A 24809-nucleotide genomic window follows, 5' to 3' on the forward strand; every position below is an offset into this window, starting at 1 on the left:
CATTTCTTCGAAAGCTTAAGGTTACTGACTATATGGGTATAGGTGTACACATACACCGACATTCAGGTAGAGGAGCAGGGGTCTTGCTGCTTGAAATAAATGCCTTCCTAACCCCTGGGAATGCCCCCCCCCCCCCAAAAAAAAAAATGCCCGAGAAGGGAACTTTGGTGTTAACCAATTAAGAGACCTATTGATTAGAGAAAGACCCTCTACTTTCCATTCTAAACTTAGTTGAAGCCTATTGTTTAGGCATTCAAACCACACAGAGTGGTTTTGTGTTGGGAGGGTAATATGGTACATTTTGTTCTGTAATCATTTTCCCCCACTAAATGGGGGAAATTCCTTTCATTTAAGAGATAGTCCACATTGTTTTAATGCTTGTAGTATTCTAAGTATGTACTACTAATCCCATACAGTTAAACATTCAAGTATGAACTATATTAAAATGAATATAATTGAATATAAATCTTGGTTTTTATTCATGATTATTTCTAAATTGCTGGGTTATAATATTTAGGCATTTGTTGCAAAACTACCCTCCAGCAAGATTGTACAAATTATTTTGAGCAATCTATGGGAGTGTCCTGAAACCTTGGCCAAGATTAAATACTAAGTATGCATTTCTGATGATTTTAACTCTTTCTGAGAGAGCTGTTTTTGTCAGTTTTTAAGCGTATTACTTGATGAGAACAAGGTTTACATTTAAAAAGTAAATTTGCACATGTTTTTCCCTATATGGATAAGTAGTGAGAGCAATGGTGGAAATGGCCTCTTGCTGTTATTTACCCAAGTCTGGATACTCTATTTCCTCACCAGGACTCCCAACTGGTTTTTCCACTAAATCCTAGTTAATGTTCCAAGAGTGTTCCTCTGATTATAGCACTTAAGGGGCTTTTCTTTACTTTTCAATTAAAGCTTATACCGTCTATCTTGGACTTTTATAAGGCATTCCATGGTGTAGTGCAAACATGTCAAACGCAAAGGCTAACACGGGCCAAATAAAACGAGGCATGCGGTCTGTGGGCCGCAAGTTTGACATGCTTGTTCTAGTCCCACCTTTTATAATCCCGTATGCCATTATTTTGTCTCCATCCACACGGAAGGACTTGTTCCCTAAACATGCCTGTTTGCATTTGCTTGTGTTTTTTTCTCTGTGTAGAATGCCTTTTTGCCCCGTTTCATTTTGTCCAAGTTGTGCTTATCAACAGCCCAGTCCTCCCTGAGGTGTTCACTGATCCTCTCAGATGGAGGTAACCTAGTGTTCCTCAGAACTCTCATCTCTTGGTTTTCATTTTGTAGCTTTTTAAAAAATATATATTTTTATTGATTTTAGAGAGGAAGGGATAGGGAGAGATAGAAACCTCAATGATGAGAGAGAATCATTGATCGGCTGCCTCCTGCACGCCCCACACTGGGGATCGAGCCCACAACCTGGGCACGTGCCCTGACCGGGAATCGAACTGTGACCTCCTGATTCATAGGTCCACACTCGACTTACTGAGTCATGCCAGCAGGCTGGGCTGTAGCTTTTATTAAGGTTATTTATATGTATATCTTGGCTCTTTTTCTAGCCTGTAAATTCCTTGAAGGCAGGAACAGTGGCTTCAACAGTAGGTCTCCTTGTTGACTCTGCACAGCTTCTCAATCAAGTAAGAGGCTGAGAGCTCTGATGTTCAGCCAGGTTTACTCCTGGCCTTGAACTCTGTGCATTCTTGGAAAATTTTTAAAAATGTTTTTTCAAGTGGGAGAAATAAGGAAAGGGATTTTCTACTTTACCCCTTCTTAAAGGAATAGTTAAGTAAATTAAGCAACTTTTATAAATCCAGGAGTTTTAGATTATACCTGCAGACAAGTCATTTTACCAGTCATTTTTTTTCTAACTTTCTCATTTCATAGGTAAGGAACCCAAGAAAACTAAAGAGATTATTTGTTCAGGACCACATAGCTTGTGGCACAGGGCTGTTGTTTTTATTTTACAATTTATATTTGTACTTGAACAACTGAAGATAAAAGCTAATGACCCATGTTTTGATACTTTATTCATTAATAGTTGTGGCATCTTATTGAGCATGGTATATATTTCTTTTTGTATGATCTTCACTCTACAATAAAAGAGGCAGTAGTCTATTACACAAGCCATGAAAGAAGGTAGGTGTTAGTTGTTTAGTGTTGTCAAAAGGTTAAGCCTAGTGGGAACCCTGTGGGCCAGGAGTATAATTTCTCTTCGTCCTTAGGGATTGGATTACATGCTTGAATGTAGGAAAAATATTTAAGCAGTGAATAGAATTCTTATTCTGGTCTGTAGGTATCCCCTACATCACCTTTTTATTTATTGAGTTAATTCCACCTCTTGCTAGAATTTAGGCTAAAGGATGTTACTAAATTTAATTTAGCCAGTGCTCCTCTTTGCATCTTTGGAGTAGTATTCTGAGACCACATTTTATTTCTCTGTGTTACCATGGATAATGCTGACTTATGTTACTTGGTGTGTTGTGTCCGTATGGGGGTTGGGGGTGGGCATTATAAAATGTGTAAATATATCTATTTAAATTTACTTCATGGCTTTCACATTTTAATCCAATCACTTCTTCGGCATTTATGTAAGGTGTTGATAGACACTGAAATACTATTGTCTCTCCTTAAATACTCTATCATCACTATATTGTACTATGTAGCATTTACTTAAAGAGCTCAGAGTAAGTGAAAGATGAAAAAATATCAAATATGAATGATATCCCTGCAAATCTATTGTTAAGAATTTGACAATGAGGTAAATTTAGGAATTTCTACTCTCAGACTATAGATTTGCTAAAATTCTGACTTTCCATAAAAATGAGAGGAATTATAGCTGTTCTTTGTTATATACACTTATTTGTGTATTTTTAATCTAAAATAATTTAGATTATTCTGGTCAATGATATGAAGAGAGATATTACCTTGTTTCTTTATCTGTACTATTAGCCATTTACTCAGTGAGCATTTATTTTTGAGTGTGTACACAGGTGTATAAAGTTATAGAAGTATTAATATAACAAACTAGCTTCCCTATTAATGAAGTTCATTCTTTTTTTGTGTTAGTAATTTGTTTTGAGTCCCCCTCCCTTCCAGTTTATTAAGCTTGTCAAGTTTCTAGAGTTACAGAACAATGTTTTCTATTTAATTTCTATTAGTAGAAAATAGGATTTTGAGCAAGGTCTGGTGCCCATTTCTTGTAATGCTTGGATGCCAACAAGAAGTAAAATTACACCACAGTATGTTATGCATTGAACCAATGTGTACTCTAATTTTAGGCATTCATTTGTCTAAGTCTTGGCTCAATTCTAGTAATTTAAAATAAACAACCACATGCTTATCAAAATTTATCAGAAATACAGATTTTGTATAAGAAGAGTCCTTACTGTGACATCCTTCACAACTGAAGATTGTTAAAGTCTGTGCAGGTAGGGAGAACCATTGGCTCAAAATATGTGTAAATAATGTGCTTAGAGAGAGCATATTTATTTAGCTTTACCTTAGAGAAAGTGGAATTTGCTACATATATGAATTTTCCTGTGTAGGGAAAATTATGGTTTGAGATTGGAAGTGGGAGGTTAGAATTATTTTTTGTTGTAATTTTTTTGTCCTCTTAATAAAGCTGGAAATAGAATCAATAGGATTAAAGGAAGTATTGAAAACTATATGAAGTAATTTAGTATATTGGTGAATTTAATTAACTTATAAATGAGGCATGTATGGTAACTTCACAGTTTTCTACCTCAGAGAAGTTTGGTTATCCTTAGAAGCAACTAAAAACCACAGGTAGTTTTTACCTTAATGTAATGTATTGAAACATTTTCTACTTAAAGACAGTGTAGGGAAAAAAAGACTACTTGAAGCAAACTCATTTCATAGCTAATAAAGAATTTGATAAAGACTTACCTTGAAACAAAACCAACAGCTATGAAAACAAGTTTTAGTTTATTCTTAATGAAACAGGGTGTAATCACAGCTGTAGATAAGTTCTTAGAATGAAGTGAGGATAAATCAAGTTTTGGGGCTTGTAGTGTGTGTAATTTTTACCACAGAATTATTTGGTAGTACAAAATGGCATCTTTTACTTCATGGTTGAATTTCTCAGTGGATCATATAGGATGTCCCTTTATAGAAAGTGTTCAAGGGTTTTATTAACTTTCCTAGTGGCTTCTCTTAATCTTTTGAGGTCAGATGTTCTGGTTGAAGTGCCTATTAGATCTTTTTTGGAGTAATTCTCCAATATCACTCATAATATTACACTCATAAAATCCTGCATTATTAGAAAGATGTTCAATTTTGCATTGTGGTTGATTTGTGTTGTTTTATCTGGATATAGTTTCCAATTTTTATTTTCAAAGTGAGACCATTTAGATAGCTTCTAGGAATCATTTTGCAATTTAAACAGAACATGATTTATTATCATTGAACCTATATTACTGGAATTGTATATGTACATAACTCTGCTCATGTATATAACTCTGCTCACGATGTTAGTAAATTGCTTCTCCTCCAATTGATACTGAAATACTATTTGGATCCTCAGGATAAAAAGCAAACTTAAGTACTGACATATACTTTTAAATACAAAATGTGGTATGATGGAAAAAATGAGACCTTCATGATCAGAGCTGAATTTCAATCTGTAAGCCTGCACAATTTATTTAATAATACTTCTAAGCCCCAGTTGCCTCATGTATAGCAGATAATAAATACTTTATAGAGTTGTTGTGATTAATGGTAATGCATACAAAGTACTTGCACAGTTCCTTGCTCAGAATAGGGGATTACTAAATTATTATAGAAAACTCAAGTATAGAATTTATGCTAGTTTTACATAAAATGTTTTTTCCTTAGATGTGTGGTGGTTGAAATTGACCAATATACTGTAATGTTGTCAGAATTAAGGCAGGAAAGATTTAGTGATGAAAGAGACAAGGATCTGAAATTGTGTGTGTATCTTTCAAAAACTCTAGTTACAGGAAGAAAAGAAAGCCAGGAGAGATGCTGGTTTGCCAGGTATTTGATTAAGGTACTTTGTAGCAATACTAGGTATCCATCTATCTGAAACTTGCTAACTAAAACCAAGTTAGCAGTCCAGAGAAAGTTGAATTCACCTTAAAAAAAAAATCAGAGCTTAGTTAAGCATTGCATTTAATATTCGATTGCCCTGCTTGCCTTTATCTCTTGAAATATCACCTTTATTTCCACATATGACATCTCCTTTCAGTTTAAACTAACTTGTTAGGAGGTTATCATTTTCCTGATTTTACACACGGGAAACTAAGTTCAGCCATCTAATCGGGCATGCTGATGGAAATGGAAGAAAGAGTTAAGCTCCCACTCCGCACAAATCTTTTTCTGGACCGTCAGCCAAGTGAATGCTTACTATGTGGAAGTAAAAGCTTACTATGTAGTGCTAAATGATTGACTCTGAATTTTTGTCACTTTTCTTAGCAGTTGAGAAGAATTTGATTAAGGATTGTGATTTCTAATTAATACATAATTATTTATTATTAAGATTATGATTGTGAAAAATAGCAACTAACATTTTAATATTCTAATTTTAATATTTATTAATTTTCCTATTTAACTGCCTTACTCATTGTTCATCTGACTCTGTTAAAGAGAACTTAATATTTGCTTTTGTTTAAGAGGTAGGTATTTTCCTAGAACCATTCCTTCCCAGTATTATTGTGACCAACTAGTTCAACTTTTTCTCCCGATAGACAAAAGATTTTAAAGTTGAAACCTGACTTCAGGCTATTCAAGGAAGAGATTCAGTAAGAATTTGATTTGAGGCAAAATGTAATTGGATGACTTCTGCGTGTACTAGCACTATTTTTAGCTATGACAGATGATAGTTTATGATTACCAGATGTAGACAACTTTTCTAACTCTTCGCTGGGCCAGAAGTTTTTATTTTGAAGGAAGGATTGCAGTGCACTCAGTTATTTTAAATTAAAATTTTAGTTGGTAAAAGATGGTACAGCTCTGTGCATGGCACATCACAAAAATAAATATTATCCACATTTTGAAAATGAGTAGACAATCACTTTTTTTCTAAATGACAAAAATTTAATTGGTCAGCATTATTTTAGTAATTCATAAGTATTGCCCACAGCTGTTAAGAGGAAAGACTATTGCTAAATTAATCTTAGATCTTTAAAAGGATATTTCATGAGCATTTTATATAAAAGTAAAGTAGCATTAGGTTACTGTGCATGATTAATGCTTATTCTGCAGTACAGGAGACCTGAGGAACCATGAAAGGTTATGCTATCCTTTTACAAGCCCTGTATCTTAATTTTGGTTTCTCAAGAATAAAGAGGCCATTAAACTCTTCATTCATAAACAGAACTAGTAAAGGGATTACAGAGGATCCCAAAATTAGCATTTTAGTGACCCAACAGTTTCTTTATTTAAAGATGTCCATTATTTTAATTTGAAAATATTATAGTCTTTAATTAAAATGTTTTTATTTCTAAGAATAATCTGGCCACTATTTACATACCATTCTGACAGCAAATATTATTGAAGCAGATAATGACAATATAAAGATGAAAGGCACTCATCAGTCCTTCAGAATCTACAAGGAGATACAAGCCCATAAAACAAAATTTGCTGTAAATTATCTGAAAGCATTGCTATTTGTTATTTTGTAAATGTAGATATCTAAAAATAGTTTAAAACAAATGTTAAATCCAAAACATAGAAGCATTTTTGAATAAATTAATTAGAATTAGTGCATGCCTTAAATTGGCATAAAGTATGCATTCATTCTAATCAGTCAGTCAGTACTATTTATTGAAAGTTTAGTTGGTTCAAGCTTTGTACTCAGCTCCAAGATATGGTAGATAAGACAACATGCTTTCTCGTAGAGTTTAAACCTAGCAGACAAACAGATGTTAAAACAAGTAAATTTTTTAGTTTACTTTTTAGTTTTTTTAAAGTATATAATTCCTTGATTTTTAGTATGGCCACAAAATTGTGCACCCATCACCATTATCTAATTTCAGAACATTTTCATCATCCCTCCAGCCTCCTTTAGCAGTCATTCCCATCTCCACTCCTTCCAGTTCCTGGCAACCGCGAAGCTACTTTCAGTCACTATAGAATTGCCAGCTCTAGACATGCCATATAAACAGACTTACACAACTATGTGACCTTTGGTGTCTGGCTTCTTTCACTTAGCAGAATGTTTTCAAACTTTTTGTAGTAGGTATCAGTACTTCACTTTTTTTTTCCTGGCCCAATTATATTTCATTGTGTGGATATACTATATATATATTCCTCACCCAAGGATTTATTTTTTCTTTTCATTTCAGAGAGAGGAAGGGAGACAGAGACAGAGAAAAACATTGATGTGAGAGAGAAACATCAATCAGTTGCCTCCTGTACACGCCCCACTAGGGATCGAACCCACACTTGGGGATGTGCCCTGACTGGGAATCAAACAGGACCTTCCGGTGCATGGGATGATGCTCCAACCAACTGAGTCTCACCGGCCAGGGCACCATATTTTGTTTATCCATTCATCAGTTGATGGATATTTGGGTGTTTCTTCTTTTTGATTATTATGAATAGTGCTGCTATAAACATTCATGTACAAGTTTTTGTGTGGACATAGGTTTTCTAGTCTTTTGGGTAGAAATTCCTAGAAGTGGAATTGCTGGGTCATATTGTAACTCTGTGTTTTAACTTTTTGAGCAATTGCCAAACTGTTTTTCACAGTGGTGGAATTTTACTCTCCCATCCAAAGTCATGAAGATTTGCACCTATTTTTTTTCTTCCAAGAGTTTTATAGTTTAAGCTTTTTAGGTCTTTGATCCATTTTTTTATATATGATGTAAGGTAAGGGTCCAATTTTATTCTTCCAGCACCATTTGTTGAAAGAAACTTATTTTCCTCATTGAATTGTCTTGACACCTTGTTGAAATCAAGTTGACTATAAATGTAAGGGTTTATTTTGGACTCTTAATTTATTCCACTGATCTCTCTCCATCCTTGTGCAACTACTACATTGTCTTGATTACTGTAGGTTTGTAGGAAGTTTTGAAAAAGGGAAGTGTTCTCCAAATTTGTTCTTTTTCAAGATTTTTTTGGCTATTCTGGACACCCTGCATTTCCAGGTGATTTCTACAATTGGCTTGCCAATTTCTGCTAAAAAGCTGCTTAGGATTTTGATAGAGATTACAGTGTAGATCAGTTTGAATAGCATTACTATCTTAATAATAATTTTTTTTAATCCTTAAACATGGGATGTCTTTTCATTTAAGTCTTCTTTAATTTTAAGGCTGCAGTTCTGTTTGCTAGAAACTAATACTTTTTCATCCTTGCAGCATCACTAATAAGCTCTTAAATTCCTTTGCAAAATTAAAAAAAAAAAGGATTGAAACCCTTCTATACTTGGTGACGTTGTAACAGCATAGATTGCCTCTCAGACCTTTCTTTTGTAGGTCATATTAATTTTGTCTTATGTGTAACTATCGGGCCCAGTGGTCTGATCTCTCTTAGCTGTTCTTCCCTCTTTTCCTTCTCAGTGCTCTAACCTTTGCAGCTCAACTTGGCCACCCCGGGACTTGTGTCACCAAGGCTCTCAGGGTATTTGCTTTGATTCCTCTCATGTAGCGGTTTTCACACAATATGTGTGGGCTTGCTTCTGTGTTTACCAGAGCTCTCTCACTGATTGAAAAGACCTTATTTCTAGAAACCCATATGATAGATGGAAAGGAAGAAGTAGGTTAGGGTTTGCTGTACTTTCATGCAATTAAATTTATTTTAGGCTTTAATCACTGCATAATGCTGGACTATATACATGATTATTCCTGTATCAGCAACGTTAGGGAAATTGACTTGATTCACACCAAAGCACCAGAATTATGAACTGTTAGAATTTTAACTATTGTATAGATCTAAATATTTATTAAGCTGGCAGGCAGTATATTCTGACTAACTATAAATAATTCTTATCTAGTCAATGAAACTGTTGGGACAAAAACTCTTATATTGGGCAATTTGGTTAGACTTTAATATATATTGTGTATACCTCTCAAGTCTAAAGTCATTTAATCTCATAATCAGGTTTTACTGAGTAGTTTTAATGATGGTAAGGAATAGTGATGATATTGCATTTAACTAGTCACCAATAGTGGTGATATTGAGGGTTACTATAAGAGTGTTCTTCCCCCTCCCCAACTGTTTACAATGCAGAGAGAGATGAATTGTGTTTTGCATGTGAATTCAAGAGCTCTTGGCACACTGCAGAGTTCTCCCTGGGTTGTACATAACCCCGTCTTGAGACCATAGGCCTATGGGTGTTTGATCTCCATAGTGGCCCTGTGGCCATAGGCCAAGAGCAAAATTGCTAAGTTAGGCTTTGACTCCTTACTATTAATAAACGTTATATAACAGTGGGACAGGTTTAGTTCCTTTTTTTCTTTGACACCTAAATTTTTGTGGCATTATATACATATCTACTCCTAGAGGGAAGTAGCTTTTCAGGTAATCTTAAGGGTTTTTTTTCTTTTGCTTTGTAGGACATTTTTGTTTTAACAATAGCCAGATTACATTACAATTTTGTTAAGTTTATTAAAGAGCAATCTCTTAAAAGCAGAGCTGTAAAACTCATATGTGTAGTTTTTAGTAGCTTTCAATTTCTCAACATTTTTTTGAATTAGTTGTTTTCTGTAGATAAATATATTTTTGTGTCACTGAAGTATCTCATTTTTGTGAGTGTATGCTAAGACTTTCTTTTATTATTTGAATATATATCATGCATTGAATGAAGATGAAAACCTCAAGATGAATTTTTAAGAAAAGTTGTTTTGGATTAGAAGTCTGCTATGCTGGGCTTGGGAGATTTGATAAACTTTTATAGCCAGAATGATTTAGAATGTAGGACATAGATTTGCATTAGAAACATTTTATAGTAAATAGAAATAGATGCAGGTATTATTTTAATATACAACATAGTGTATGAAGTTAATCTTTAACATTTTAGGTTTTGACTTTCCCTAGAGATCTTTTTTTTTGGGGGGGGGGAGGGGGTGAAGAGGAGGGGTGGAGCAAATATAAATATGCCAAATCTAAATGGTTAAAATGATGTTCTAATTTCGATTTCTTCTCTTTTAATTTGTAGTTGTCGACCTCCTGTACTGGAGAGACATTAAGAAGACTGGAGTGGTGTTTGGTGCCAGCTTATTCCTGCTACTTTCATTGACAGTATTCAGCATTGTGAGCGTAACGGCTTACATTGCCTTGGCCCTGCTCTCTGTGACTATCAGCTTTAGGATATACAAGGGTGTGATCCAAGCTATCCAGAAATCAGATGAAGGCCACCCATTCAGGTGAGATGTCTGGAAAGCAAGGCAAACTTTGGCAACACTGTAAACAATTGTATTGAGACTTCATTCACCTATCTGTAGGGTTACAGGCATTCATTTTTTTACTGCTTAAAGATAATTGCAAATGTTTGCTGAAAGCTGTACCCAAAGCACCTGCTTTTGAGATTTTCTAAAGGTCATTTCATAGGCTCGTGGTATAAAAAACTGGATTTCTATGTCATTAGCCTAACTCTCCTACTTAGTAATATTTATTAGAAGTAGGTGTTGGTTGTCTAATTTTACTTTAATGGAAGCTATATCTTTTTAACATGGTTAGGATTGGTGAGAGTTATATTTTCTTTATTGCTTACATTTTATGCTATCTGATGTTAAAAATACCTTTCTTTCCAATAGTATGTTTATATTTTTCTGGTATGTTTTCTCATCATGCCTGGGTCTTTTTCTACCATTCCTTTTCTATCTAGTTTCTTCTCATTCCTTAAGCCATTACTTTTGTATTATCCTTTGGAGAGCTCCTTTATTTCAGCATCTCCTTGTCTCTAAACCATCATCTGCTTCCCTTACTGTTAGAAGTAACACACACTAGCATTATGTATCTCATTGCTAAATGGTACAAACCTTACCTTGGGTCTTCTGCCTCACTTCATGCTTAGCATGTTTTTCCACTGCCTTTTAAAAATTGGGGTATAATTCACATAAAATTCAGTGATTTTTTTAAGTATTTTCACAGAATTGTACAAGAATCACCATCTCATTCCAGACATTCTTATCACACTGAAAAGACACTTCATACCATTAGCAGTCACTACTTACCCAGCCCCTGGAGACCACAAACTCATCATGTTTTTAAACAGAGTTGTCAGTTTCTATCAGCACCACTATTATCCAGTTTTGAAGTTACCTTTGTTTCCATTTCATAGTAAACAAAATAGCTAAATTTTGTTGTTGCCCCTCCCCACCCCAGTTTAGACCAGGTGTTCATAAATATACATACACTATAGCCTATAGCCATGGGCCATAGGCTGCCAGCTTTTGTAAATAAAATTTTATTGAAATGCAGCCATACTCAGTCATTTAGCTGCTTTCACGCTGAAATAACAGAATTAAGTAGTTGTGACAGAGACCATATGGAATTTAATGCCTAAAATACTTACTCTCTGGCCCTTCACAGAAAAAAAAATTGCCTACCCCTTGCTGGACCTCACTTGTTACCAAACTGGCTTCTGATTCCCTTAGATTACTCTAACGCTTACAGATGTTGTCAGATTAATTTTTCTCAAATAGCATTTTTATCACATTTTTAGGGACAGGGGCTTTCTATTCATTATAGGATGAAATCCAGATATCGCTGTTTTGTCTCTCATTTATCCCTTCTAGGGTTTTGTGTCCATTTTCATGCTGCCTTTTTAGCTCCCCAGATGCCCTAATCTGTCATGTGTTTTATTTGGTTCTGTGTTTGGTTTCAAGACCTTGCTACCTAGCTAACCTGCCTCTCAGTGATCTAAGAATTAACTCCTATTGCACTGAGTATGGCTTTAAAATGTTCTCTAATTGTTTTGTATATGGACAATTTTTTCAAGTAGGTTGTAAACATTGAAAAACTATGTTGGCAAGACAAGTATCTATTTGGGCACGAATGAGCCTGTAACCACCTAGGACAGTGGTCGGCAAACTGCGGCTTGGCAAACTGTGGCTCGAGAGCCACATGCGGCTCTTTGGCCCCTTGAGTGTGGCTCTTCCACAAAATACCAGCTCTTCCACAAAATACCGACTTCTGCGCATGGGCCACGAAGTTTCAATCTCACAGTACCTGTGCGCCCGCACGTGGTATTTTGTGGAAGAGCCACACTCAAAGGGCCAAAGAGCCGAATGTGGCTCGCGAGCCACGGTTTGCCGACCACGGACCTAGGACATTATCCAATTGATGTCAGAGGGAGGCTGGTTTTCAGTTTACAGGAAGAGACCTACTAAATTATTTGGTTTATTGTAAAGACTGGTGATTTATTTCTCTCCAGCTTTCTCTTCATATTGATCAAATGGTGATGTTACATAAGTTTTGGGGGAGAATCCAACATTTACTGAATGGCTCTTGTGTGTCTGGCCTTATATGTACAAGCAAAAGTTGGAGTGCAGGAACTTGCAATTGCTGCTTCAACATGGCAGAGCTGTATCATTTCACAGATCATTAAGGAATATGATTTTAATTAGTTATATTGGAATATATAAAAACATCATTAAGCCAAAATTTCTATATTATCTACAGTATAAATTTTATACATCGTTGGATTTTAAAGAAGACTTTTGGGGGGAAAACTAGTAATTTCTGTCTGTATTCTTTATTTCCTTAGAAACCCTTTATTCTTAGCTCAAAGGCTAAATCATCATAAGTCACTAGAGGCCCGATGCACGAAACGCGTGCAAGGACCTTGACCCCAGCCCTGCCTCCTCTGCCTCAGCCCCCGCCCACTGTGGCTTTGTCTGGAAGGAAGGACATCTAGTTTAATTAGCATATTACCCTTTTATTATTATAGATAATAGTCATTATGAAGTAAATTCAGCCAACATGCCAGTTTAAGCCTGTAGGACGGTTTTTCCAACTTCTCCAGTCACACTTTGACATATCCTAGCACTTGGGTTGCGGGAAACGAGTTAAGTCGGCTCGCGTGAATTGCGCGTACTCCGCGGGAGCCGTCTTAAACTCGGTTCATATAGATTTGCGGTGGAGTGCGGGAAACGTGTAAACTCGGGCCGATTGTAACTGCGTATTACCAAATATTTCATTTCAATCGAACCCATACTTCAAAAGATATAGGCATTTTAACGCGCCATCTTATATTTTGGCGGGAAATTCACCCGACACCGTAGTGCTAGTTAGTAATGCCTTTGTTGATCATAGTTTTCCCAATCTATAATGCTTCTGTCACCTGGTGGTATCATTCCAGATGGGGCCAACTGACTGATAGAATATTCCAGTTTGTAAATAATGAGCAATTAAACTTGCATGATGGCATAGTGAATATAGAAACGAGAAAACATATTTGGGGCAAATTGCAGAAGTAAATTACAGAGAAAAGGAGCTATCAAAGAGGAATGTTATTTTTAGTATAAATAACCAGTGTCCACTGACATGGGGAAGTGGACTGAATAAGGGACTACTTCCAGTAGATTCAAAGAATGCCTGGCACTTCTGATTGGTTCTACTTTGCCAAGATAAAATAGCTTCTTTGAAATAGTAACTAATGAAGCAATTCCTTGCATTGTAGACTTGACTTCCCCTTCCCCATTAGAGTTGTCTTCTTAAAGTTAATAAGTCCAGCTATCTCAGTATAGATTAGGGCATCTAGAAGGACAGTAACTATTATGTTTTACTGGGATTGCCACTATACTTTTGACAGCCTTTCACAGTCTGGGGATTGATATAAGGGGCAATTTTGCCTAAAGATTAGGCTGAGAGAGTGCAATATGTGGGAATGAATGGGATTTTTGTTAGGAAAACTTGATGAAACACACAATGTCAACTTGAAGAAAAAACCAAATCCATGATAATGACTGCCATTTATTGAGTACTACTTTGTGTGATTGTGCTAAGCACTTTACTCTTTGGATCCCATTTTATAAATGAGGAAACTGCGGTTTAAAGGGAAGACTAAATCACTTTCTGAAGTGACACTGCCAAGTAAGTGGCGGACCTTACGATTCAAGGTTCGATCAGTCTGACTTCAAAACATATCCTTTTTTCTATGCTCGTCAGCTGACACCGTATATCAATGAAATACCCCTTGCTTGGTGAATTTCTACATTGTGCTTAATTTGGAAACAGGCGTTTTATAGTGAGATATTTTATTAATGTCTTCTTTTACAGATATGTAATTGCTGGATGCAGACATCCAGGGAGAATCACCCCAGTGACAGTTACGGTGTGTTTTGTTCCCCAGGGCATATTTGGAATCTGATGTCGCCATATCCGAGGAGTTGGTTCAGAAATACAGTAATTCTGCTCTTGGACATGTGAACTGCACGATAAAGGAACTCAGGCGCCTCTTCTTAGTTGATGATTTAGTTGATTCTCTGAAGGTAAGTTTATTTGCTTTTCATTTTTGACATATCCAGAATTTAATATCAAAAGAGTTAGGAGTGTCATTCTATTTTTCTATATTAAGGTAAATGATAAAGACATAATGAAATCATGTTATAGTAAACTTGGGTATCAAAATTCAGAATCCAATCAGCTATTTGAGATGAAGGAAAAGTACTTTGCCTTTTTAAAGAAAAATAAGTTATAAATTCATAGTTTTAGAATCCACAAGAATTAAAGGGAATTATGACAGTAAGGATAAAGATTAATAGATTTAATGCCAGATGTGCCTTAATCTGTTTTGATTTTGTTTTAGAGTCTAGCACTTAATTTCTTATCTTGTGTGTGATTCATATGCACACGTAAGCTATTTCCTATCTTGGACTCTTTCTTGGCATGTTTATTCTGCAAGAGCTTTAATATTCTGAAACACCTCAACTAATCTTCAGCTGGTAATTGTAAAGATTTTCTTTAGAGTTGGGATCTTGCTACATAGCAGCTGTTATAGTCTCACCTTGCAAGTGAACTCTCCCAAGGTTCAGACTGACTCAAACCACTAAACATTCATGTAACATGAGCCCTAGCACTGGGGCCTTGGGGACATTTGCACTTCTTTATGTAGAACTTGCCATTGTGTTTTGTGTTACTGCTTGCAACTCTGCTTCAGAGACAGACTTGTTTCCAATCTACTAGTAAGCCTGTGTAGAAATGCACTGTGGTAGTAACTATCATCATTTTTCTTTTCCAAGAGTAATTAATGCACTGGTTTGCAATTTATCATGCAAGTCAAGGATATCGCAGCAATAGGATGCTTGGGCCTTTAGGCCCAGTGAAACTATTTCTGGGCTGGTCAGAATAGGTTTAAATGCCCAAATTGCTTTTAACAAACATCTTAGCCTTAATAAGCCAATGGATAGACTTTATTTTCAGCTGTATGCCTCTCTCAGTATAAGACTTAGAGCCCCACTTAGTTACTAATAAGATTGATAGTAATAATTTACTTTCCTTTTCTTACTTCTTTTGTATAGAGTGCTTGCATTTGGTGCTTATTTGTAGTAGTGCTTTGATGTCAGTCTGTAAATTAAAAAGATCGCGGGTTTTTTTTTTTTATTGATTTCAGAGAGGAAGTGAGAGGGGGAGAGATAGAAACATCAATGATGAGAGAGAATCATTGATCTGCTACCTCCTGCTCTCCCCGCACTGGGGGCCGAGCCACAACCCAGGCGTGTGCCCTGACCAGGAATCGAACCGTGACCTCTTTGTTCTTGGGTTGGTGCTCAACCACTGAGCCACACCAGCCAGGCTCTTTGTTTCTTAATACTGGGGAAAAAAGACTTCCATTGAAATTATAGTTTACTACTTTTTCTCCTTAAGGGTTAGCAGTACTTTTGAAAAGAAAAAGTAAAAGAAATTTATATGAATGACTTTCCTGAGTAGCAGTATTTGGCAAGTCCAGAGCTCAAGGAAAGCTGCTTGGTGACTTCCCCGGAAGGCGATTCTTTCAGGCCTCCAAATAAGTAATAGTTGTTTCAGTTTATTAGCACATAGAATGAACTTTGCTTTTTAAAAAATTTTGCATTGAATTTTATTGGGGTGGCATTGGTTAATAAAATTATATAGGTTTCAGGTATACATTTCTATAATTCACTCTCTCTATATTGAATTGTGTGTTCACCACCCCAAGTCAAGTGTCCTTCCCTCACTGTTTATCCCCCCTTATACCCTATTCCAGGGGTCCTCAAACTTTTTAAACAGGGGGCCAGTTCACTGTCCCTCAGACCGTTGGAGGGCCAGACTATAGTTTAAAAAAAAACTATGAACAAATTCCTATGCACACTGCACATACCTTATAATTCACTCTCTCTATATTGAATTGTGTGTTCACCACCCCAAGTCAACTGTCCTTCCCTCACTGTTTATCCCCCCCCTGCCCTATTCTTTCTCCCCCAACCCACTTTCCCGCTTGTAATCACCACACTGTTGATCTTCATATTTAGGTCTCAAAACCTATTGAGGCAAAAGAATAAGGCAGGGGATCTGTCTTTTTCTCCAGATGCAAAGGTGCTGAGTTCACACTCTGATAATATACATGAAGGGTCTGCCTTCATCAACCTTGTGGTTCCTGCTGCATGGGGTGTACCACCACAGTACATTCCTACACAGGCAGAGATGAACATTTTCTTAATGTCGTTATGTGTGAGGAGTGCAATTCCATCTGTTTGCTTCCACTGAATAAGGCGACTAGAGAACACAGGATACTTGCTCAAAATGTCTCTTATTGAAAAAAGCTGATAAAAAAAAACAGTGCTCTTGGACTCTTCATAAAAATAATTAACATTATTGTCTTTCTAGCGAGAATTCCTTGAGCAATTGTCACTCACTTTATATAGAGAGCATTTTTTTAAAAAGAAAGTGATTTTTTAAGCTTTATTACTATTTGTCTTTTAGCCACAGAAGATGGTAGGAGTCATATTTTCTCTCCCAAAAGCAAGCAAAAAAAAAAGTTTTTTTAAATTCTCATTGTTTTTACCTTTTCAATGTAAAGGAAAGATGGATTTGCCTTGATTTATTTCCTTGTATTCAGATTTTAAATCTGTGGAAAGCTTACTAATAAATAACCCCCATCTCTCCAGTTACCAGATGAATTTGTGGAACACTCAGTTTCTTTAATTTTTAGGAACCTGCTTTTTATTGGAATTCCTTTGATTTTATATGATTCATAGCTGGGAAAATGGAAACCACCCTAATTTCAAGAAAATACAGTGGCAATTAGTCTACATTTGTAATTTTTTTAAATTTAGAAAAACAGACATTGTATCAATCTCTGTGGCTCATTTAAAGTAATAGCTTCTAAACAAAAATTTAAGAGTTTCCTCTAATTCATTGTCTTCTTAAAGGTTTGGTGCCCTTTAAATTCATATAATCTACATTTCTAGATTCTGGGTCACAATTACCACTACTTCTATTTGAAACCTTCTTTCTCAGAAATTGAAAATTATAGAGCCACTATTGTTAGCACACGAAACTTTTCCTTCTTCTTGCTTATTACCTTCTTGGGGCAGTGTGAGGGAGGAACCTATCTTTCAAATGTGATGGAAGAAATGACCAAACTTCAGGGTTCATTAGAGCTTATGGAATAGACCTGATGTGAGACAGTGGTTATCATTGCGCCTGGTCTAGGCCTCCTCTGGCGGATGACTTGGACAAACAAAAATGTGTTCTGCACATCTCTCCTTTTAAATTCTGTATGATCATCCCATTTGTTCTCCATTGCAATTAACTATAAGATTCTAATTCTTAGAAAATATTTCAAGTGTCCATAGATGGAGCAACAATCCATTTCTCAAAGGATTAATTCTAGGCAATTATTATTGGAAAATCATTGACAAAATAGTTGTAATTCCATTTAGTAGAACTTATTTCAAACATTAGTATAAAATTTCATCACAGCCCAATGTTTTGACCAGTCCACCGGCTTTGTTTTAAAAGTTGTATTTCGTAAAGTGGGTTTGTTCAGTTGGATGCCAGATATAAGGTGAGGGAAGGAGATGAACGAAAGGGGAAGTAAAGGAGGATTGTTCTCTAGTAAGATTAGGTTGTGAAAGCTGTGTATGTATCCTTTTCTTGGAGAGTCTAATGTATGTTAGTTTATTAGTACCTGAGGAGTCAGAGGCTGGATAGCTTTATTTAACCTAGTATTTGTCAGCCTTGTTTAAATTAACACCCATTAGCACTGGAAAACTAATATAAGATACTTGAACAAATTTAAACCACCTAGATAAGGTTTACTTCCATTTCTGTGATTGACCTTTTGTATAAGGGATTGTTGATAATGGTTCTTGTTTTAAAACGGTCCTCACTCAATCTTTGCTGCACATTGGAAACATCTAGGCGTTAAAATTTTTACCTGGGAATGGAGGGTGAGGGGTTCCAACGCATGAAATTGTGATTTAATTTTTCTGTGGGTACTGCCTGGAGAATTACTGTTTTTAAAAGTTATGGCATTGTCCTAGCTGGTTTGGCTCAGTGGATAGAGCATCACCCTGTGGATTGAAGGGTCCCAGGTTCAGTTCCAGTCAAGGGTACATGCCTGGGTTGCGGGCTTGATCCCCAGTAGAGGACGTGCAGGAGGCAGCCAATCAATGATTCTTTCTCATCATTGATGTTTCTATCTCTCTCTCTCTCTCCCTTCCTCTCTGAAATCAGTAAAGATATATTTTTTTTAAAAGTTGTGGCATTAAGTGGTAAACCCTGGGTTATAGTTTCTCCCCATTCCCAACCCAACCCCTGCTATAGAAGAAAAGCATATGACATCCCTGCTGGGCTTAGCTTTGGGGCTTCTTGAGTAAGGCTTTGAGTTTAATTAGAAGGTTTTTGACTTTTGAAACCTCAAGACCCAAGAAAAAGTCTAATAATTTTATTAGATACTAAGACCAGATGTTTTAGGCCAAGGTTCTTATTTTTCTGTTACATGGCTTTGGGTGGTAAAGACCAGATTCTGTACGACAGCAGTTCTGTGATTTTCAGTGAAAATATATGCTAAAATTGTAAGAACATTTCTAGCTATAGTTGCCTGAACATCAGCCAAACCATATTGTTCCAGAATACAATCTTAAATCTAAAAGTGAGGGGGGAAAAAGCCTGAACTCCAGAAATAGCTGACCCAAAAGAACATTAAAATCTAGCCCCCGGGCTCTTAAGAAGTTATTAACATACACATTTTGACAGTTTCCTTTCTGGTTTCTTTGGCTCACAGAAATATTAGAAGGGAAATGGGCTGCAGGAAATGTGGAGACAGTCAAAGTGATACTGATGAATGAGGCTGAAGATGTCAAAAAAGGTCAAAGTGTTTAAAAATGCAGAAAAAATTTTAAAATGTCAGAATTGCCCAAGTCGTTTCTGAAATTCTGTTAAGTACCCTCCCTTCGTTTTCTTTAAAAATGCACCCTCCACCCCTATTGAGACGTCATCTAATAAAAATCTGCAGAGCCTTTTAATGAGGTATGTGATACACAGTCAAACCTCATTCCCCCGGACAAAAGACAGACAAGACATGGCCCTTGTCCTCTTTCATCAAGTATTTGTTAGCGCTCCACTGGACTTTGTCCCTCTTTCCTCCAGTTTCATTGCTGCCCAGAGAATTGAACTTTGACTCCATGGTTTATTTGCATTGGCTGTAATGTTGCAAAGTAATTGCACGTGTTTATTGACCTTTTTCTGCCTCTTTATAAAGCGTGCGTACTCATGATGAATTCCCATGTATAATGGTTACTCTAGGTCAGTGGTCGGCAAACCGTGGCTCTCGAGCCACATGCGGCTCTTTGGCCCCTTGAGTGTGGCTCTTCCCCAAAATACCACGTGCGGGCGCGCATCAGTGCGATTGAAACTTCGTGGCCCATGCTCAGAAGTCGGTATTTTGTGGAAGAGCCACACTCAAGGGGCCAAAGAGCTGCATGTGGCTCGCGAGCCGCAGTTTGCCGACCACTGCTCTAGGTGGTTTCATGGTATAGCAGAGCAGATAGATTCTGGAGTCAGGTAAACCTGAGGTCACTGCGATCCTCCTGGTCTGGCAACTTGCATCTTGGTTTCCTCCACTGTAGGGATAACAATAGCACGTAACTTTTGATGAGATTAACTAACCTAATGTAAGTTAAAACAATGGTAGTTGCTGTTTTGTTATATAACAGTTACAGTAATTGTGTATTTGCTGGATGCTAGTTCTTACCATCACTCCTCTCTCTCCGGGCGGAGTGTACTCCATTCAACCCTTACCCCAGTATTTTTGTTTTAGGCGTCTGAAGTGTCAAATTTTCTTCAAATTTAGCTGCAACATTTAAAAATTCTGTGATAGCATTTAAAGATGTGAATTTGTTTTTTCTCTTAAAATGGGGAAATTTGGTTACATTGGCCTGCAATAATTGCATAGCAACCGTCAGTGGAGCTGGGCTGCGGGTACCTCCTGGAGAGGGAGAATGCATGCATTTGTTTGCCTCAGTCCTCCCCTGGAGACACTTGAAGCCTCCCTCTGGAGAAGCCTGGCTTTAGGGAGTGTCCTCCAAGAGGCAAGTGAGTCCCTTGAGTCCCTTAGGTAGCGTAGGTGTGAAGTCTCAGGCTTCTCTCCTTGTGGGCTTGGAGTGGGACACCTTGCCAGTGACCAAATTAGGACTTATTTTTAGCGTGTGTGTGTTAGTATCTGAATTCAGTCCTATAGGGTGCCTTTATTGCCAAAGCAATTTCTTCTCAAATGTGGCAGGTGGACTTTTTTCCCTTTAGTCTTGTAAGTGGTAATGGAGGAAAATAGCTCTCTTCCTCTATAGTGAACTTGCTCAAGTGCAGAAATTATATTTAGCTTCTGCAATAGGAGTTTGTAAAACTGGGGGGTTGGGGGGAGGCTTGCCAACTAGAGTCATGCTTCAGACCTTTACCAGTGGTAACATAGGAGTTGCTAAGACCAGGGCAGCATTTAATTTTTGATTTTCAGTTGATAGGTGTTTGTTTGCTTGAACAGTTAAATTCAGCTGTAGGGGTAATCAGTGTTGCTATTTGTAGAACTGATGGTGGGGGAATCCAGAGTGTCCTCCTAGCCCAGTGATGGCGAACCTATGACACGCGTGTCAGAGGTGACATGTGAACTCATTTTTTTGGTTGATTTTTCTTTGTTAAATGGCATTTAAATATATAAAATAAATATCAAAAATATAAGTCTTTTACTCTGGTTGCAAATATCAAAAAATTTCTATATGTGACACGGCACCAGAGTTAAGTTAGGGTTTTTCAAAATGCTGACACGCCGAGCTCAAAAGGTTCGCCATCACTGTCCTAGCCTGTAGTAAAGAAGCTTACTACAGCTTGATCACCATAATTATTGCTCAGTACCCAGCTCATAGTAGGCACTCAGTCAGATTTTGTTGCATGTAGAAAGACCAAAAGGGTGAGCAAACTATCTGGGCCATGGCCTGTTTTGTACAGCCTGGGAACTAAGAATGTTTTTTACATTTTTAAAGGATAATATTCAAAGAATATGTGACAGAGAGCTGGGTTAACTATGGCTGTTAAAACATGTATCCCTGGGCAAACAGGGCCTCTGATCCTTAATAAAATGCTAGAGGTGATATTTTTGGTACCTGGAACTTAATCTGTTTGATAAGTCCTCCCTGCCCTTTTGTTACTTACTCAGATGTCTGACCTGTCAATGTCTGAATTACTCAGCTCATGAAGATCTTAAAGCACTTAATTTGTTAGTACTTAAAATCAGTTTTAATAGTGAATTTTCACAGTACTTTTTCAGTCTTCCCATTTAAAAGCTAAATTCTGTCTTAGAACTGGAGTTACTATGGTATAGCTTTGGCATGTTTTCTGATTTCAGAGAAAACAGAATCAACTACTTGGTAGTGTAGTCCAGAGAAAATGAATCAAATCTATTGTTTTAATTAGGATTCTAAAATATCCATGTTACTATACCAAGTCTCCAAGGACTATGCCTCTACTAGTTTGGCATTTAGGTGGGATGCTTTTATTTGAAGCTTAATTTAGTTTTTAATAGGCTAACGTTATTTTCTTATAGTTTGCAGTGTTGATGTGGGTATTTACCTATGTTGGAGCCTTGTTCAATGGTCTGACACTACTGATTTTGGGTAAGTCTACAAAAGCATTGGAATGAAAAATTGCAGGGGGAAAGTGTATATAAGGAGATTAGAGATTTTATGGAGAATATTCTTACATTGTAGGAAAAATAGAGGAGGTATGTTTGAGGTTGTGACCTCTTTAAATAAATTGCTGATACTATTTATTGACATGCTACTTTAATTCCTGAAGACTGCTCAGCTCACAGTGACAAAGCAGAGCAAGGTGGCCTTACCTGTATTTTATAAAGTCTGTGTGGCATGATTTGGAGCCAGGAGTGGTTCTTGCAGCCTCCTTGGTTAATTCATTGCCCTGGCGTGGCCCCCCACCACTCCCCGCACGGGCACCCAGGAGAGCCTGGCCTGCTTAGGAATGTTGCCGGTTTGATGGCTTTTCAGTGTTTGTCCCCTAAATCATACCAGTCTATTTTAAAGGTTGTGTATTTCCTTTTCAGCTCTGATTTCACTCTTCAGCGTTCCTGTTATTTATGAGCGGCATCAGGTAATTTGACTGAATTTCAGAATACAGAGCTCACTTTATTATGTGGAACTTACAAATGTATCATACAAGTGAGCAATAAGGTGGTTGCTTATGCCTTTAATTTGTTGGGTCATAGTAATAGTTAATCAGATTCTTTAGCAATGGTAATGTTCTGATATCTCCCTTATCCTTCTCTTCAGGCACAGATAGATCATTATCTAGCACTTGCAAATAAGAATGTCAAAGATGCTATGGCTAAGTAAGTATTTAAAATCTGCAACTTTTTTTTTTTTTTTTTACCAAGGATAAGGTGTACTGGACTTTGAGAACAGTGCAGTAGCAAATCTCCATCAGAACTACAGTGTGACACAATTGCCAAAAGATTTTTTTCTAACTGTTGGGTAATTTATTTCTACATTAATAATTTTACTTAAGGCTTTGTTTAAAAGTAATTCATGAGGCCATGGCAGTAAAAATCGTAGCTTGACAGCCTTAGGATTTCATTTCTTGTTTAAGCTAAACTACCATAACAAGTCATTCTTGAAGGAAAGCCTTTTAAGAAGCAGAGAACAAAATACTTAAAAAATTTTTACATTGACCTTTCTCCCCCCTTTTCATTTGTAGAATCCAAGCAAAAATCCCTGGATTGAAACGCAAAGCTGAATGAAAAAAAGCCTGAAATGAATCACAGTAGGAGTTTATCTTTAAAGGGGATATACATTTGATTCCATGGGGGAGGGTCAGGGAAGAATGGCGCCTTGACATTGCAGTGTCACAGATCTTTATTTTTAGCAATGCAGTGTCTGAGGAAAAATCACCTTCTTGGCTGCCGCGTGTTCATCATCTTAAGTATTGTGAGCTGCTATGTATGGATTTAAACCGTGGTCATACTTGTTTTTCCTAGCCGAGGCACTGGTGAATGAAAAAGATCTGAGAAAGCTGTATATTATACTTTGTTGCAGGTAGTCTTGCTGTATTTGAGGAATTGCAGAGAACATGAAGCTGAAAAAAAAACAAACCCTTTTCACAGTTTGTGCACTGTGTGTGTATGGTCTGTGTAGATTGATGCAGATTTTCTGAAACAAAATGTTTAGACGAGATCATACCACTAATGCAGGAGTGGAAAAGCTTGCCTTTCTGGTATGTTCTAGGTGTATTGTGAATTTTACTGTTATATTAATTGCCAATATAAGTAAATATAGATTATATATATATCTATATATATAGTGTTTCACAAAGCTTAGACCTTTACCTTCCAGCTTCCCCACAGTGCTTGATATTTCAGTCATTGGTTATACATGTGTAGTTTCAAATACATAAGCAGAAGAAAATATATTTCTAGGCGCACTACCATCTGTTTTCAACATGAAAGGATGCCATCCATGCACATAGAACTCACCATATAAACTTCATCACACAGACTTACCGTAGTTAATTTTGTCACAAACTCTGAATCTATGGACTGAATCTAATGCTTCCAAAAATGTTGTTTGCAAATATCAAACATTGTTATGCAAGAAATTATGAAGATTTATACAGTTGTGGTTTAAGCTGTACTGAACTAAATCGTGGAATGCCTTGTGAACTGTAAAAGCGAAGTATCAATAAAGCTTATAGACTTAAAATATGTTTGGTATTTTGGTTTCATGAAACTATAGCAGGTGAAAAGTACACACAAAGGGGGAGTAGACTTTGTTTCAGCTTATCGTGCAGCTGTGTTTACTTAATCAAATCTGACACACACCAAAATGTCTAAATTCTTTTTATACTTTGATAACTGAAAATAAATTCATGCACCAATTATTTTAACAGAATACAGTGCAGGATTTATGAACATACATAAAATCATACCATATAAATGTTTACTAGAAGTTTTCTTGATACACAGACACTATTGCTCTGTAAATATAGTTGTACATATCAATATTTCTATGCAAGATTCAATCATATGAAAGGTCAGTGGTACAATATAGGCAGACATGGTTATCACTCAGCATCACCAGTCACATGGTTACAGAAAACAATTAGGACTGCAGAGGGACTCTAACTGGGCCCATCAACCTATCAGTGGATTAATGTAAGGCATTAATAAATTGGCATATAAAAATAGCTTAATGAATGACCTAATCCATTTAGAATGCTGAAGCACTTCTGTGGTAAATGCTAATCTAGTTCATTGAAACTGCATCATTTCACCTTTTCTCTAGACTGACAACTGCAACTAGCCAGTAACTTAAGATCCAAAATTTAGTTCACTGACCGCAAGGACTCACTGG

General features: G+C 36.7%; 1 protein-coding gene across 1 annotated transcript in view; it reads left to right on the top strand.

The window, feature by feature from the left end:
* The window catches only part of RTN4 (reticulon 4), a 52106-nt gene extending 27948 nt beyond the window's left edge, over positions 1 to 24158 (top strand). Inside the window, 6 exon segments of the mRNA XM_014448312.2 lie at positions 10151 to 10358; positions 14291 to 14429; positions 21995 to 22064; positions 22508 to 22554; positions 22734 to 22792; positions 23158 to 24158. Coding sequence (XP_014303798.1) covers positions 10151 to 10358; positions 14291 to 14429; positions 21995 to 22064; positions 22508 to 22554; positions 22734 to 22792; positions 23158 to 23200 — 566 coding nt within the window. The 3' untranslated portion in view covers positions 23201 to 24158.
* Positions 24159 to 24809: the final 651 nt, after the last annotated feature.

This window comes from Myotis lucifugus, unplaced genomic scaffold (genome assembly GCF_000147115.1).
Source record: "Myotis lucifugus unplaced genomic scaffold, Myoluc2.0 scaffold_6, whole genome shotgun sequence".
Lineage (NCBI taxonomy): Eukaryota > Metazoa > Chordata > Mammalia > Chiroptera > Vespertilionidae > Myotis > Myotis lucifugus.